Source organism: Oncorhynchus gorbuscha, unplaced genomic scaffold (genome assembly GCF_021184085.1).
Source record: "Oncorhynchus gorbuscha isolate QuinsamMale2020 ecotype Even-year unplaced genomic scaffold, OgorEven_v1.0 Un_scaffold_1409, whole genome shotgun sequence".
Taxonomy (NCBI): Eukaryota; Metazoa; Chordata; class Actinopteri; order Salmoniformes; family Salmonidae; genus Oncorhynchus; species Oncorhynchus gorbuscha.
Genome location: NW_025746195.1, coordinates 43,437 through 61,739, shown reverse-complemented (window position 1 = coordinate 61,739; position 18,303 = coordinate 43,437). Strand labels below are relative to the sequence as shown.

General features: G+C 44.4%; 1 protein-coding gene across 1 annotated transcript; it reads right to left on the bottom strand.

Moving 5' to 3' along the window:
* Positions 1-11,547: 11,547 nt before the first annotated feature.
* On the bottom strand, positions 11,548-15,133 carry LOC124022743 (ladderlectin-like). The gene is made up of 6 exons (XM_046337432.1): positions 15,090-15,133; positions 13,925-14,012; positions 13,470-13,585; positions 12,966-13,157; positions 11,869-11,983; positions 11,548-11,758 (listed from the first exon to the last, which is right to left on the bottom strand). Exons 1-6 carry the CDS (start codon positions 15,102-15,104, stop codon positions 11,667-11,669), a joined length of 618 nt encoding a protein of 205 aa, XP_046193388.1. The 5' UTR covers positions 15,105-15,133; the 3' UTR covers positions 11,548-11,666.
* Between the last annotated feature and the right edge of the window lie 3,170 nt (positions 15,134-18,303).

The following is an 18,303-nucleotide window of genomic DNA, read 5'->3' as shown; positions in this document are numbered from 1 at the left end:
GCTGAGGCGACCCCGAATCCTAAGTTTCGGCTCGATCGGTCATTTGGTGTCCGAGCAAAACCCTAATTGGTACTGAAAATCCACTTTTTCCATGACTTGCTACGGGGTTCTTGAATGAGCTATCGGACAGAAACGTTGGGGTCTGTCTATATGGGCCGAGACGGTCGCAATGCACCTAGTCTTGTGTCTCTGAGACATTTCTAAATGTCGCCATTTTCGTAATGGTCAAAATGAATTGAAGTCATTGCAAATGTACGAAGCTGTTTCTCGGTCCGAGAACTGTCTAGAGCCACGTAACTCACCACGCACTATCGACCTGAGGTCTAGAACAGGATTCTAAAGTTTCGGAACTCTAGGTCTGACGGTTCTTTTTTAGCTCGAACAAAGCTAACTATTGGAGGCACTGTCTGTCTCTACAAACCCCAATACGTCCCTCCTTCCAAGTTGTGTGTCTGTAATTTAGTTTTCCTTTGAAATTTTATGGGAAAAATGACTGATTTACAGTTCATGGGGGTTGCCTAATCACACATATGAAGTTTTGGACAGATCTGACTTTTTTAACCCCTCGAAACAGCCCCTGAGACACCAATTAAGGCACTTCCGGTTGGCACAGGAAGCTATAAGTCAACATATCCTCACTGGGCTATGCTTTTACAGAATCCTGAGTTTTAAGTCCTTACGTTAAGAATTGACTGATTTACACAGGGTTGAATGCACTATGTCTATCAAACTGCAGGCAGGTAATGGAAAAACACTTTTAGGGTGATTTTAACCACTTCCGGTTGGTCCAGGAAGCTTAGAATCAACACAGGTAGACCTCATACTGTCCTGATGGACTGTCATCAAAGACAGGTTCATACGGCATTCATAACCCATATAGACTTCAGGTTGAATTTAGGGGTGCAGGCAATGTATTCCTATGGGGAGAGAAGTCAATGCAAACTCTTTGAAGTAAACACCTTATTTTAACTATTAAGGGTTAATGCCACACGGTCAAGGTTAGGCTTGCACGGATCAGGAGGACCTTAGGAATGTACCTGAGGTCGAATTGTGCTTCTCACCCTAACGGTTCTCTCACTGTCACCCAAAAGCAAATGACGTTGTGGGGCAGGCTTCATTTTGGGCCTACTTTTCTAATGGTCGCTGCGCTCAGACCGAGCGAGCTACGGTCAAGCGGGATATCTCGTTGAACTCGGCACGGCCTAGAGATTATGTTTATGCCATTGCCTGCTCTCTGTGTCTTTGAGAACCGCACTTTTTCACTCCAGCCTTGCTGTGTGTGCGTGTGAGAGCTTTTCTTTGACATCTGTTGGGAGAAATGACTGATTTACAGTTCATGAGGGTTACCTAGTCACACATATGAAGTTTTGAAAAGATCTGACCTTTTTAACCCTTGGAAACTGCCACTGTGACATCATTAAAGGCACTTCCGGTTGGCACAGGAAGCTATATGTAAACCCATGTCTTGATTGACATAGAAACTTACAGAATCCTGAGTTTTAAGTCTTTAAGTTAAGAATTGACTGATCTACGATCTACACAGGGTTGAATGTAGTCATTTTCACCTTTGAAGGTTATGTACATCAAAACTCCTTTTGGGTCAATCTAACCACTTCCGGTTGCTCCAGGAAGCTTAGAATCGACACAGGTAGACCTCATAGTGGTCTGATGGACTGTCATAGAAGACAGGTTCATAAGGCATTCATAACCCACATAGGCTTCAGGTTGAATTTAGAGGTGCAGGCAATGTATTCCTATGGGGAGAGAAGTCAATGCAAACTCTTTGATGTAAACACCTTCTTTTAACTGTTAAGGGTTAATGCCACAGGGTCAAGGTTAGGCTTGCACGGATCGGGAGGACCTTAGGAACGTACCTGAGGTCGAATTGTGCTTCTCACCCTAACGGTTCTCTCACTGTCACCCAAAAGCAAATGACATTGAGGGCCAGGCTTCATTTTGGTTCTGCTTTTTTTCAAGGTCACTGCACTCAGAGCGAGCTACGGTCAAGCGGGGCGTCTCGTTGAACTCGGCACAGTCTGGAGACTATGGTGATGCCATTTTTTGTGTTGATTTCAGAATGCCATTTTGGTGATGGTCCCTCTCCGTTTAAACATTGCAAATGTACAAAAGTCAACTAGCAAGTCAGTGTCCATCAGTCAATTAGATGTCATTTTGACACCAAACTGATACCAATTGACACCAAACCCACTTTTTCCAACTCATTTAGAAGCCAACTATCATATATGTCAGAGCAGGCCCATAATTCACAGCGCCTTTAGTTTAAAACATAATAAAAACGTAAAACACATAGTTACGTTCTAGCTGCGGGTCCAGGTCGGACATTATGTGAAGGCCTATGTGAGGCGACCCCGAATCCCGAGTTTCGGCTCGATAGGTCCTTCGGTGCCCGAGTAAAACCCTAATTGGTGCTGAAAGTCCACTTTTTTCCATGCCTTGCTATGGGGTCCTTGAATGAGCTATCGGACCGAAACGTTGGGGTCCGTCTCTATGGGCCGAGCCGGTTTCAATGCACCTAGTCTTGTGTCTCTGAGACTTTTCTAAATGTCGCCATTTTCGTAATGGTCAAAATGAATTGAAGTCATTGCAAATGTACGAGGCTATTTCTCGGTCCGAGAACCTTCTAGAGCCACCTAACTCACCACGCACTATCGACCCGAGGTCTAGAACAGGTTTCTAAAGTTTCGGAACTCTAGGTCTGACGGTTCTTTTTTAGCTCGAACAAAGCTAACTATTGGAGGCACTGTCTGTCTCTACAAACCCCAATACGTCCCTCCTTCCAAGTTGTGTGTCTGTGTGATTTAGTTTTCCTTTGAAATTTTATGGGAAAAATGACTGATTTACAGTTCATGGGGGTTGCCTAATCACACATATGAAGTTTTGGACAGATCTGACATTTTTAACCCCTCGAAACAGACACTGAGACACCAATTAAGGCACTTCCGGTTGGCACAGGAAGCTATAAGTCAACACATATCCTCACTGGGGTATGCTTTTACAGAATCCTGAGTTTTAAGTCCTTACGTTAAGAATTGACTGATTTACACAGGGTTGAATGCACTATGTCTATCAAACTGCAGGCAGGTAATGGAAAAACACTTTTAGGGTGATTTTAACCACTTCCGGTTGGTCCAGGAAGCTTAGAATCAACACAGGTAGACCTCATACTGGCCTGATGGACTGTTACCAAAGACAGGTTCATACAGCATTCATAACCCATATAGACTTCAGGTTGAATTTAGGGGTAAAGGCAATGTATTCCTATGGGGAGAGAAGTCAATGCAAACTCTTTGAAGTAAACACCTTCTTTTAACTATTAAGGGTTAATGCCACACGGTCAACGTTAGGCTTGCACGGATCGGAAGGACCTTAGGAACGTACCTGAGGTCGAATTGTGCTTCTCACCCTAACGGTTCTCTCACTGTCACCCAAAAGCAAATGACGTTGTGGGGCAGGCTTCATTTTGGGCCTAATTTTCTAATGGTCGCTGCGCTTAGACCGAGCGAGCTACGGTCAAGCGGGATATCTCGTTGAACTCGGCACGGCCTAGAGATTATTATGTTTATGCCATTGCCTGCTCTCTGTGTCTTTGAGAACCACACTTTTCACTCCATCCTTGCTGTGTGTGCGACTGATTTACAGTTCATGAGGGTTACCTAGTCACACATATGAAGTTTTGAAAAGATCTGACCTTTTTAACCCATGGAAACTGCCACTGTGACACCATTAAAGGCACTTCCGGTTGGCACAGGAAGCTATAAATAAACTCATATCATGATTGGGGTATGCCTTTACAGAATCCTGAGTTTTAAGTCTTTACGTTAAGAACTGAGTTATTTACGGAGGGTTTAGTGAGTGTGTGTTATTTCAGAAAATCATAGAAAATCACAGAAATCTCGCAGAGCTCCGCAGCACACTTTAAAAAGATTCGTAAGAACACCCTGCAACTGGATCTGTAACCGTTGAAAAAAAAACACCTATCCGTGAACATCACCAAGGTGTCGTTGTACGATTTCTCTTAAATGACGATAGATAAATGGCTGGTTCTTTTTTATTGACACCGGAGGCTCCTTGACTTTGACGTGAAGTGGAAAAATAATTTCTCTATTTTCATTTTGGACCTTTAATCCCAGATAAATGGCCATAACTCAAAAACCGTTGAGGCCTAGACGCCATCTTGTTCGGGGCCAACTGCCCATTATGCCGCCCCTACGCTCACCGAGTTTCGGCTTCTAAATATTTTCAGTTTTCGAGATAAGGCCCCGTCGTGAATCGTGATGTTTTGTCCAATAGCAATATGATTGCTTATGTCCTCTTGTGGGAATTTCCGGGACATCGGAAAAATGACCTAAATCTTATTATTTTTGTAAAACGGAAACCGAATGTCCGACAAAGTTCATTTGATGACATTTACATTTAAGTCATTTAGCAGACGCTCTTATCCAGAGCGACTTACAAATTGGTGCAATCACCTTATGACATCCAGTGGGACAGTCACTTAACAATAGTGCATCTAAAACTTAGGGGGGGTGGGGTGAGAGGGATTACTTAACCTATCCTAGGTATTCCTTAAAGAGGTGGGGTTTCAGGTGTCTCCGGAAGGTGGTGATTGACTCCGCTGTCCTGGCGTCGTGAGGGAGTTTGTTCCACCATTGGGGGCCAGGGCAGCGAACAGTTTTGACTGGGCTGAGCGGGAGCTGTACTTCCTCAGTGGTAGGGAGGCGAGCAGGCCAGAGGTGGATGAACGCAGTGCCCTTGTTTGGGTGTAGGGCCTGATCAGAGCCTGGAGGTACTGAGGTGCCGTTCCCCTCACAGCTCCGTAGGCAAGCACCATGGTCTTGTAGCGGATGCGAGCTTCAACTGGAAGCCAGTGGAGAGAACGGAGGAGCGGGGTGACGTGAGAGAACTTGGGAAGGTTGAACACCAGACGGGCTGCGGCGTTCTGGATGAGTTGAAGGGGTTTAATGGCACAGGCAGGGAGCCCAGCCAACAGCGAGTTGCAGTAATCCAGACGGGAGATGACAAGTGCCTGGATTAGGACCTGTGCCGCTTCCTGTGTGAGGCAGGGTAGGTCCGGCCCTGCCGCTCGGCCTGACGCCATCCGCGAATTTTACAAACGATTTCGGACGTCTAGTAAGGGACCGTACATTTGCAATATGGACTTTCTCACTAACCATACAGGTACTGCCGAAATCTTCCCTTAAGGTATGGAAGGGCATCAAGTAATCTTTGTGTTGTCTGTGAATTTATAGCACGACTTTTGATGGTCCTTGGTTGGGGTCTGAGCAGATTATTTGTTGCAATTGCAAACATAATAAAATGGTGGTCCGATAGTCCAGGATTATGAGGAAAAACATTAAGATCCACAACATTTATTCCATGGGACAAAACTAGGTCCAGCGTATGACTGTGACAGTGAGTGGGTCCAGAGACATGTTGGACAAAACCCACTGAGTCGATGATCGCTCCGAAAGCCTTTTGGAGTGGGTCTGTGGACTTTTCCATGTGAATATTAAAGTCACCAAAGATTAGAATATTATCTGCTATGACTACAAGGTCCGATAGGAATTCAGGGAACTCAGTGAGAAATGCTGTATATGGCCCAGGAGGCCTGTAAACAGTAGCTATAAAAAGTGATTGAGTAGGCTGCATAGATTTCATGACTAGAAGCTCAAAAGACGAAAATGTCATTTTTTTTTGTAAATTGAAATTTGCTATCGTAAATGTTAGCAACACCTCCGCCTTTGCGGGATGCACGGGGGATATGGTCACTAATGTAGCCAGGAGGTGAGGCCTCATTTAAAACAGTAAATTCATCAGGCTTAAGCCATGTTTCAGTCAGGCCAATCACATCAATATTATGATCAGTGATTAGTTCATTGACTATAATTGCCTTTGAAGTAAGGGATCTAACATTAAGTAGCCCTATTTTGAGATGTGAGGTATCTCTTTCAATAATGACAGGAATGGAGGTCTTTATCCTAGTGAGATTGCTAAGGCGAACACCGCCATGTTTAGTTTTGCCCAACCTAGGTTGAGGCACAGACACGGTCTCAATGGTGATAGCTGAGCTGACTACACTGACTGTGCTAGTGGCAGACTCCACTATGCTGGCAGGCTGGCTAACAGCCTGCTGCCTGGCCTGCACCCTATTTCATTGTGGAGCTAGAGGAGTTAGAGCCCTGTCTATGTTGGTAGATAAGATGAGAGCACCCCTCCAGCTAGGATGGAGTCCGTCACTCCTCAGCAGGTCAGGCTTGGTCCTGTTTGTAGGCGAGTCCCAGAAAGAGGGCCAGTTATCTACAAATTCTATCTTTTGGGAGGGGCAGAAAACCGTTTTCAACCAGCGATTGAGTTGTGAGACTCTGCTGTAGAGCTCATCACTCCCCCTAACTGGGAGGGGGTCAGAGACAATTACTCGATGCCGACACATCTTTCTAGCTGATATGCACGCAGAAGCTATGTTGCGCTTGGTGATCTCTGACTGTTTCATCCTAACATCGTTGGTGCCGACGTGGATAACAATATCTCTATACTCTCTACACTCGCCATTTTTAGCTTTAGCCAGCACCATCTTCAGATTAGCCTTAACCCGTTAGTCCTATAGGGGCAGTATTTCATTTTTGGATAAAAACACGTGCCCGGTTTAAGCGCAATATTTTGTCACGAAAAGATGCTCGACTATGCTTGGAATTGATAGTTTTGGAAAGAAGACACTCTGACGTTTCCAGAACTGCAAAGATTTTCACTGTGAGTGCCATAGAACTAAAGCTACAGGCAAAACCAAGATGTTTGAGCGACCAGGAAATGAACAGGATTTTTGAGGGTACGTTTTCCATGATCTCCTTATATGGCTGTGAATGCGACAGGAATGAACGGACACTTTCTAGCGTTTCCCCAAGGTGTCTGCAGCATTATGACGTATTTGTAGACATATCATTGGAAGATTGACCATAAGTGACTACATTTACCAGGGGTCCCGCACGGTGTCTGTGTGGAAATTGGTGCGCAAAAGTCACCTACCAGTATTTTCCCATCCGAATCAGAAAAGAATGCAGGCTTCTAGGACTGGCATTTCAATGAAGAGATATATGACAAAACACCTTGAGGATTGATTGAAACAACGTTTTCCATGTTTCAGTCGATATTATGGAGTTAATTCGGAAAAAAGTTTGACGTGTAGGTGACTGAATGTTCGGTTAGTTTCGGTAGCCAAATGCATAGTAACAAAACGGAACGTTGTGTCCTACACAAGATTCTTTCAGGAAAAACTAACTGAGAGTCTCCTCATTGAAACATCTGAAGTTCTTCAAAGGTAAATTATTTTATTTGATCCCTTTGCTGGTTTTTGTGAATATGTTGCGTGCTAAATGCTAACGCTAAATGCTAAGCTAGCTATCACCACTCTTACACAAATTATTGATTTTCTCTGGTTCTAAAGCATATTTTGAAAATCTGAGAGACAGGATTGTTAAGAAAAGGATAAGCTTGAGAGCAGGCATATTTATTTCATTTCATTTGCAATTTTTAGAAATCGCTAATGTTGCCTTATGGTAATGAGCTTGAGGCTGTAGTCACGATCCCGCATGCGGGATGGGGCGGACTAAGTGGTTTTAACGTCGGTAGCCCTGCCCCCTGGTAAACAGTGTATGATCGCTGGATGATTCGTTTTAAGTCTAATACTGCGGGTAATGGAGTCGCCAATGACTAGAGTTTTTAATTTGTCTGAGCTAATGGTGGGAATCTTCGGCGTCTCAGACCCCGTAACGGGAGGAGTAGAGACCAGAGAAGACTCGGCCTCTGACTCCGACCCGCTGCTTAATGGGGAAAACCGGTTGAAAGTTTGTCGGCTGAATGAGCGACACCGGTTGAGCTCTCCTACAGCATTTCCTTCCAGAAACCGTGAGAAAGTTGTCCGGCTGCGGGGACTGTGCCAGGGGATTTATACTACTATCTGTACTTTCTGGTGGCACAGACGCCATTTCATCCTTTCCTACACTGAAATTACCCTTGCCTAACGATTGCGTCTGAAGCTGGGCTTGTAGCACAGCTATCCTCGCCATAAGGAGAGTACAGCGACTACAATTAGAAGGCATCATGTTAATGTTACTACTTAGCTTCGGCTGTTGGAGGTCCTGACGAATCGTGTCCAGATAAAGCGTCCGGAGTGAAAAAGTAGAGGAAAAAATATATATATATATGAACGGTAATTAAAAAGTGAAAACCGTAAAGTTGTCAGGTAGCAAAATAGGTTGGCAACAAAACGCACAGCAACTCGAAAACAAGCCTGCAAGTTGTGACCGGAAATGACGTCAAATGATAGCAGTAGTCACCTACTGGTTCACAGAAGGGGATTTAGAGCTAAGCACGTACTCTTCTTTCCCTTACTGACCCTAATGGGTATTGCCTACACCCACTTGGTAAAGTGACAGCCTTCAGTTCAATACCATGATCACGGTGATGTAATTATACTAGCTAGCTGTGCACGGAGGGAGTAAACACGTCACACTGCGCATCATGGGATTCCATATGTAATGCATTTCTAAAGCCCTTTTTAGGTCAGATTTCACACAAAGTGCTTCTACAGAAAACCAGCTTAGAACCCCAAACATCAAGCAATACAGATGTAGAAGCACGGTGATCCGCAGGCAGAACAGTTGAAACCAGTCTAATAGATTTGGCTCTAATAAATTCCATCTTGTACTCACACGTCTATACCCAGCGAGAGTTTGGAAATGCAAAGCTACATTCTGGGATTCGAACCACCAAACGGCTGCCCCACTTCTTGGTATGTGTTATTTCTTACATTGTTACCCCAGGAAATCTGAAGTTTTATTACATGCAGCCGGGAGGAACTATTGGATATAAGAGCAACGTCAACTCCCCAACATTACGACTTTCCCAAAACGGCTCCTCTGTTTGGTCCACCACCCAGGACAATGGATCGGATCCCAGCCGGCGACCCAAAACAACGGCGCCGTAGAAGGGGCAGACGGAGCGGTCTTCTGGTCAAATCGCGCACCCGCTTCCGAGCATACTACTCGCCAATGTCCAGTCTCTTGACAACATGGTAGACGAAATCCGAGCAAGAGTCGGTACAGCCACCTGGTTTCTGCACGCATCGCGCCGACAGAAACAAACATCTCTCTGGCAAGAAGAAGGGCGGGGGTGTATGCCTTATGATTAACGAGACGTGGTGTGATCATTACATACAGGAACTCAGGTCCTTTTGTTCACCAATCAAATGCCAACCGCATTATCTACCAAGAGAATTCTCTTCGATACCCCACCCAAGTAGACACATCGACAGCCTTGAAAGAACTTCATTGGACTCCATGTAAACTGGAAACCACATATCCTGAGGCTGCAGTTATAGTAGCTGTGGATTTTAACAAGGCTAATCTGAAACCAAGGCTCCCTAAATGTTATTAGCATATCAAATGCGCGACCCGGGCTGGCAAAACCCTGGATCATTTCTATTCTAACTTCCGCGACGCATACAAAGCCCTCACCCGCAGATTTTGGAAAATCTGACCACGACTCCATTTTGGTGCTGCCAGCCTATAGACAGAAACGCCCGTGCTCAGGTCTGTTCAAAGCTGGTCCGACCAATCAGATTCCACGCATTCGCGCAAAACTGAAAGCGCGAACCACTGCTTTTAAATCTGGGCAAGGCGACCGGAAACATGACCGAATACAGTGTAGCTATTCCCGCCGCAAGGCAAACAAGCTAAGCGTCAGTATAGAGACCAAGTAGAGTCGCAATTCAACGGCTCAGACACGAGAGGTATGTGGCAGGGGCTACAGTCAATCACTGACTACAAAAACAAAACCGGCTCCGTCGCGAACCACGGTGTCTTGCTCCGAGACAAACAACTGCTTTGCTCGCTTTGAGGACAATACAGTGCCACCGACACGGCCCGCTCCCAAAACCTGCGGGCTCTCCTTCACCGCAGCCAACGTGAGTAAAACACTTAAACGTATTACCAGGCCAGACGGCATCCCTAGCCGCGTCCTCAGAGCATGCGCAGACCAGCTGGCTAGTGTGTTCACGGACATATTCAAGCAATCCTTTCCATGTCTGCTGTGCCCACATGCGTCAAGAGGGCCACCATTGTTTCTGTTCCCAAGAAAGCTAAGGTAACTGAGCTAAATGTCTATCGCCCCGTAGCACTCACTTGCGTCATCAGCTTTGAGAGACTAGTCAACGACCATATCACCTCCACTCCAATAGGTTCAGACCCTGGGCCTCGACCCAACCCTGTGCAACTGGGTCCTGGACTTCCTGACGGGCTGCCACCAGGTGGTGAGGGTAGGAAACAACTTCTCCACCCCACTGATCCTCAACACTGGGGCCCCACAAGGGTGCGTTCTCAGCCCTCTCCTGTACGCCCTGTTCACCCATGACTGCGTGGCCATGCACGCCTCCAACTCAAGTTTGTAGACAACACTACAGTGGTAGGCTTGATTACCAACAACGAGACTGCCTACAGGAAGGTGGTGAGGGCCCTCGGAGTGTGGTGTCAGGAAAACAACCTCAGTCAACAAAAGAGATGATCGGTGACATCAGAAAACAGAGGGAGCAGCCCCCTATCCACATCGACGGAACGGTAGTGGAAAGTTCCTCGGCGGACACATTACGGACAAACTGAAATGATCCACACAGGCGGCACAACAGCGCCTCTTCAACCTCGGGAGGCTGAAGAAACTGCTTGTCACCAGAAACTCACTTTTACAGACGCACAAGCGACAGCATCCTGTATCGCCGCCTGGTACGGCAACTGCGCCGCCCATAAACGTAAGGCTCTCCAGAGGGGGCAACCTATCTGCCCTCCAGGACACCTACACCACCCCATGTCACAGGCAGGCCAAAAAGATCAAGGACAACCTGTTCACCCCACTATCATCCAGAAGGAGAGGTCAGTACAGGTGCATCAAAGCGGGGACAGAGACTGACAACCAGCTTCTCTCTCAAGGCCATCACTTTTAAACAGCCATCACTAACATTGAGTGGCTGCTGCCAACCTCTAGCCACTTTATATAATGTTTACATACCCGACATTATACTCAGGTATATACACTACTCTAAACCATTTTCTGCATCTTGCCTATGCCGGTCGGCCATCCATATTTTTTATGTACATATGCAAAATTGTTAGATATTACTGCATGGTCAGAACTAGAAGCACAAGCATTTCTCGACACTCACATTAGCATCTGCTAACCATGTGTATGTGACAAATAAAATTGATAGGGAACAGATGGGGTAGGGAAATGTAACACTTAAAATTCACAGAAGGTTCTCTGGCAACAGCATGATCATTTTCTACTTATTTTAAAACTATATACACACTGTTCATTTACGTTAATGTTTGCAGAGTAAGACAACTTTTTGGGTCCTAAGAGAATTCTATTCTTCAAGAAACAATGGATCAACAATATCAAAGAATTTAAATGCCCACTGAACAGACACCCAGACTGCATCTTCAAGAAACAAAGTGAAGCAGTGTTTAATAACCACTCACAAGATTAAATACGTACACCCGTTTTATTGACAACAAGCTACAATAGTTACACAACAAGTCAAACATATTTTAACATGAAACATTTGCAGTTAGGATGCTGACACCAGAGTAGCATTTTTGGTTTCAATTGACAGTTTGAAGGATTAAACAGGTTCTTATGGAGCACACGGAGGGATAGCTCTCTCCACATGATTCATCGTTCCAGCCGTTTTCAGCTTAAGAGGAAACACGAAATAGAAATTACCTCGATGTACACACGAAAAGTAGGTCACATTTATTTCTTAAACTTACTCAAAAAAGTTTAATTTGATGAATGATAATGTACCTCCAAAGTTGATCTGAATACATGGCTCTCTGCGACCATTGTGGTTATTCGGCTCCCCTTCAGCCCAGCTCTGGTGATCAAATTTGGAGCCGTCACTCCAGAACCATAGCCTGTCCTGTGTGGAAGTAGTGAGATCTCAGTATCAAATGTTACATGTGCTTGCTGAACAATTTCTAAAATACAACACTCATGGTCTTTCCTCCAACAAAACAGTAAAAGCCACCACTACCAAAACATGCAGACTGACAATGGAACTGTTGGGTGAGAAAAAAATACACAAGTGTTGATACTACAGCCACATTTCTAGAAATCCCCAAAATAGAAAAAGACAGCTAGTAAGTTGTTTCTGCGCCATAGCAAAGAGGAAGAGGCGAAGCGAGAAGGATAACAAAGCCCAAAATCTGCCTTCAAGCGGGTAGCGTTTTTCCTGGTCACCAAGCAACTCGTTTTTGTATGGCCGTCAATTTCATTAACGAAAAACATAATGGCTTATTTGAGCAAATATACGTTTTGTAATGCTTAGGTTGTTACGAGTACTGATACAAGTAGCACACATGACATGCCAGAAACTGAGAAAAACATTTCTCGTAGTTGTGCCTGTCCCTCGAATCTGACCGACATTGCAGACTCTTCACATCGTTAGAGGCCAATGGAGTATCTGGTTCATCTAATGGATCAGATGTGGCAATTGCTCTGGATATTTCGAGATGCTCAACTCAAATCTAGACCTACAACCAACAGTATTTATTTTGCTTTTGACAATTACTTCACACGAGGCATAGGTCACATGCCTAAATACTTCAAATGACATTAATATCAGTTTAAAGAGATGACATTGGTTAAAAGGTCGGCAAGTAACTTCATGCCTACTGTGCCAAAGCAATTTACAGTTATTAAAATGGGAGTGTGGATATAATGGTAATATCCAAATTCCACGTAGAACTCGAGTTGCGAATGTCAATCTTTCCTCTGCGGTACCTCAAACTGTGGTCATTACCAGCTGAGAAACTGGAGAGTTGATTACTCCTGGCACAGAGTTGTCTGACCAGTGTCTTAACACCTACTCCGAGCTGATGGTTTTATTAGTCTTAAGTCACCTTTTCCACCTTTGCTTGAACAGCATCAAATCCGCCAATCCAGGTAAGAGGGAAACTGCCAGTCGTGATCAACACCACCGCCTGTACAAATTGGGACTCTTCATAGCTGTGCACAGATGCCAGGTTTGCGCCAAGGTACTTTACAGTGTTGTACACAGGCTTCAGTTTTTCTCCAAGTAACTGACAGTGGCGCTAGAGCAAGCAGTACACAGAGACAAAGACATGTCATAATGGAAGTATTAGTCAGTTGTCCAGTCTGAGAATTTGTCTTCTGGACTCTCAAAATAGGAATTAGTTCATCTCAGTCTTAACCCATGCCTTGAGGGTTCTAATATACAAGAGGGCCCAACTCCACACAATATTGAAAAGCCTATAGAAAATTGCAATTACTGCATATTAAGGAGAGGTTCAGTATTTTACATGAGGCGCCTGTTAAAATAAGGCCAAAGCACCTTAAACTCAAAATACTAAGTTGACTTCAATTGTAGAAAGCAAGCATTATACCTCCGCATTGGGCCATGTCCTTGCCGTTTTGACAAACATGAAGCAGCGTGAATTAAAATGGAACCAGCCTCTGGGGCATGGGTTTCTTTGGTCTGCTGCAAATGTCACCAAATCATCTGAAAGTAGAAGACAGGGAGGGTTCCGAAATTGCAGCAGACTTTAAAGGATAGTCCAGACTGACCCTTGCATCAAAAATAACATTTGGAGATCAGTCATACCACACTACAACAAAACATACAATCAATGATGTAAAGCACAAACTCATTCCACAGAGCACAGAGTGTCTACAGGTTTTCGCTCCTCCCTCTATTGATCAATTTAGGTCACTAATTAGTAAGGAACTCCCCTCACCTGGTTGTCTAGGTCTTCATTGAAAGGTAAGCCAACTGCAGATGCAAGAGACTCCGTGGAATGCGTTTGACACTCGTGATGTAAAGTGTGAGGCTGACTCTTACTTGCTATGCGCGCAGTCATTCTGTCACCCAGTGTAAAGGCAGCGCAGAGAAGCAGTAGAAGGGTCAACATCGCCATGGTGATAGTCTCCTGAGAGACACACACGAGATAAGCCATCAGTGTTTCCCCAACCTCTCCTCGAGTACCCCAGCAAGTCCACTTAACACATTCAACTAATGAAGGGCTAAGGAATACCAGGCATCATCTCTTCCACCACAGAGTAGATTAGCCTGGCACACGGGAATAAGGAGAAGTCTATGCTCTTGGTTTCTCCCCAAAACAGTACATTTTTCTAGAGCAGGAGACGCAACTTGCCTGGCATGAGCTACCTTTTATTAATACACACGTCGCAAGCGACTTCTTTCAAATAGGCTCATTCTTCTCTGCCCTACAACTCTTCAGTGTACCGTTCTGGCAATAGACACAGTAAAATGAGTAATAAACTAAAGGGGCCCTATAAAAAAGCTGTGATTTTAAACCCCAAATTACAGCCATTGTCATAAATGTTCTCAGTTCAATTTCCTGGTTTGACACTCAATTACAATTGGTAATGGAGAACCAAATGTAATGTTCCGAGTCCAAGGCAGTGCTTAAATCACATCAGAAAACCATTTATTTTATGTCTGGAAGAAAAGTAACACATGAGAAAGCAATGCGTGGTCGAATGTGCCAGTCTAGCGATGGTTCTGTATTGTTGCTCATTTCATGGCAAGGTTTGCAAATAACAATAGATACAATTTCTATACTTTTGACAAGTATACCTTGCAGTTAATACTTAGTTGTGAAAGAATCTGGCAACCCACTAGGCATCAACTGGCTACACAGGGAGTGAGCGACAAGGCAATATTGCTGGAAATTAATTGGCAGATATGGTTTTAAATGTGACGTTTTAAGCCAATAGTTGACTAACCAGAGGTGGGATAACGTCAAGTAGCGTTGATTTAGTAACTTGCAGTGTCTAATACTCGAGATTTGTTTGACAGTTGAACACGTGAAAAAATATTTACTACTACTATGACCTGTTGGAGACCCCTGCCCTATGTAACGCACCACATTTGAATAGGGTCACATATGCCCAATGGGTCCTGGTCAAAAGTAGTGCACCACATAGGTTACCATTTGGGATGAAAGCAGATACAGCACTAGATGACTATGTTGAACTCTCACCTGTAGTCTGGTCATGTCAGCGCTCTGTTTGTGAGATGGGTTCTACTGCTTCCTGCTCTCCTTTTTAAGGACCCATCCAGTCAGACCCCTCCCTCTCTCATCCTTTAACCGGTCAAATAATCAACTAATCATCAAGCTTTTATCATTTGAATCAGCTGTGTTGTGTTAGGGCAAAAACCAAAACGTGTAGCCACGGGAAGAAGTTTGCTGGTGCAGGGTACTTTTAATGAATGCTATTTTCAATTGGGGTGCTGGAAAAATATCTTTGCCTGTGCTACAGGCACTCTATTGGTCCACTATTATAGCACAACTTTTGTGAAAATGTAACAAATCTATAAAAAGTTAACATATATATATATATATTGGACACACCTACTCATTCAAGGCTTTTTCTTTATTTTCACTATTTTCTTTGTAGAATAATAGTGAAGACATCAAAACTGTGAAATAACAAATGAAGGCCTGATTCACACAGTCTCTGAACAGTTGATGTTGAGATGTGTCTGTTACTTGAACTCTGTGAAGCATTTATTTGGGCTGCCATTTCTTTTCTTTTCTTTTTTAAATGTAACCTTTATTTAACCAGGTAGGCAAGTTGAAAACAAGTTCTCATTCACAATTGCGACCTGGCCAAGATAAAGCAAAGCAGTTTGACACATACAGCGGAGCAAAATTTGCAAATAAATTCATTAAAAATCCTACAATGTGATTTTCTGGATTTTTTTCTTCTCATTTTGTCTGTCATCGTTGAAGTGTACCTATGATGAAAATTACAGGCCTCTCTCATTTTTTTAAGTGGGAGAACTTGCACAATTGGTGGCTGACTAAATACTTTTTTGCCCCACTGAACAACAACACAGAGTTACACATGGAGTAAAACAAACATACAGTCAGTAATACAGTAGAAACAAGTCTATACACGATGTGAGCAAATGAGGTGAGATAAGGGAGGTAAAGGTGAAAAAGGCCATGGTGGCAAAGTAAATACAATATAGCAAGTAAAACACTGGAATGGTAGATTTGCAGTGGAAGAATGTGCAAAGTAGAAATAAAAATAATGGGATGCAAAGGAGCAAAATAAATAAATAAATAAAACAAATACAGTAGGGAAAGAGGTAGTTGTTTGGGTTAAATTATAGGTGGGATATTTCGGGGTGACCAGAGAGATATACCTGCTGGAGCGCGTGCTACAGGTGGGTGATGCTATGGTGACCAGCGAGCTAAGATAAGGGGGGACTTTACCTAGCAGGGTCTTGCAGATGACATGGAGCCAGTGGGTTTGGCGACGAGTATGAAGCGAGGGCCAGCCAACGAGAGCGTACAGGTCGCAGTGGTGGGTAGTATATGGGGCTTTGGTGACAAAACGGATGGCACTGTGATAGACTGCATCCAATTTGTTGAGTAGGGTATTGGATGCTATTTTGTAAATGACATTGCCGAAGTCCAGGATTAGTAGGATGGTCAGTTTTACATTTACATTTAAGTCATTTAGCAGACGCTCTTATCCAGAGCGACTTACAAGGGTATGTTTGGCAGCATGAGTGAAGGATGCTTTGTTGTGAAATAGGAAGCCAATTCTAGATTTAACTTTGGATTGGAGATGTTTCATGTGGGTCTGCAAGGAGAGTTTACAGTCTAACCAGACACCGAGGTATTTGTAGTTGTCCACGTATTCTAAGTCAGAACCGTCCAGAGTAGTGATGTCTGTAGGTCTGTAGCAGTTTGGGTCAAGAGTGTGTCCCCCTTTGAAGAGGGGGATGACCGCAGCTGTTTTCCAATCTTTGGGAATCTCAGACGACACGAAAGAGAGGTTGAACAGGCTAGTAATAGGGGTGGCAACAATTTCTGCAGATCATTTTAGAAAGAAAGGGTCCAGATTGTCTAGCCCGGCTGATTTATAGGGGTCCAGATGTTGCAGCTCTTTCAGAACATCAGCTGACTGGATTTGGGAGAAGGAGAAATGGGGAAGGCTTGGGCGAGTTGCTGTGGGGGGTGCAGTGCTGTTGACCGGGGTAGGGGTAGCCAGGTGGAAAGCATGGCCAGCCGTAGAAAAATGCTTATTGAAATTCTCAATTATAGTGGATTTATCAGTGGTCACAGTGTTTCCTATCTTCAGTGCAGTGGGCAGCTGGGAGGAGGTGTTCTTATTCTCCATGGACTTTACAGTGTCCCAGAACGTTTTGGAGTTAGTGTTGCAGGAAGCAAATTTCTGCTCGAAAAAGCTAGCCTTGGCTTTTCTAACTGCCTGTGTATAATGGTTTCTAGCTTCCCTGAAAAGCTACATATCACGGGGGCTGTTCGATGCTAATGCGGAACGCCATAGGATGTTTTTGTGTTGGTTAAGAGCAGTCAGGTCTGGGGAGAACCAAGGGCTATATCAGTTCCTGGTTCTAAATTTCTTGATTGGGGCATACTTATTTTAGATGGTTAGGAAGACATTTAAAAAAATAACCTGGCATGATGAGATCCAGATCCTTCCAGGATACCCCGGCCAGGTCGATTAGAAAGGCCTGCTCGCTGAAGTGTTTCAGGGAGTGTTTGACAGTGATGAGTGGAGGTCGTTTGACCGCTGACCCAGCAGAGAGTGTATTTGGACAGGAGGTGTATTTGGAGGGCAAGTTGGTTTGGATGATATCTATGATGGTGCCCGTGTTTACGGCTTTGGGGGGGTACCTGGTAGGTTCATTGATCATTTGTGTGAGATTGAGGGCATCAAGCTTAGATTGTAGGATGGCTGGGGTGTTAAGCATGTTCCAGTTTAGGTCGCCTAGCAGAACGAGCTCTGAAGATAGATGGGGGGCAATCAGTTCACATATGGTGTCCAGAGCACAGCTGGGGGCAGAGGGTGGTCTATAGCAGGCGGCAACGGTGAGAGACTTGATTTTAGAGAGGTGGATTTTTTAAAGTAGAAGTTCAAATTGTTTGGGTACAGACCTGGATAGTAGGACAGAACTCTGCTTTGCAGTAGATTGCAACACTGCCCCCTTTGGCAGTTCTATCTTGTCTGAAAATGTTGTAGTTCGGGATGAAAATTTCAGAATTGTTGGTGGTCTTCCTAAGCCAGGATTCAGACACAGCTAGAACATCCGGGTTGGCAGAGTGTGCTAAAGCAGTGAATAAAACAAACTTAGGAAGGAGGCTTCTAATGTTAACATGCATGAAACCCAGGCTATAACGGTTACAGAAGTCATCAAAAGCGAGCGCCTGGGGAATA

Bases quoted from the DNA above. Each gene is read 5' to 3' on its own strand.
- LOC124022743 (XM_046337432.1), bottom strand. The intron at 13,158-13,469 runs GTATAATGCTTG...TGCTTGCTCTAG, and splicing joins GGACATGGCCCAATGCGGAG to CGCCACTGTCAGTTACTTGG. The intron at 11,759-11,868 runs GTACATTATCAT...TTTCCTCTTAAG, and splicing joins TATTCAGATCAACTTTGGAG to CTGAAAACGGCTGGAACGAT.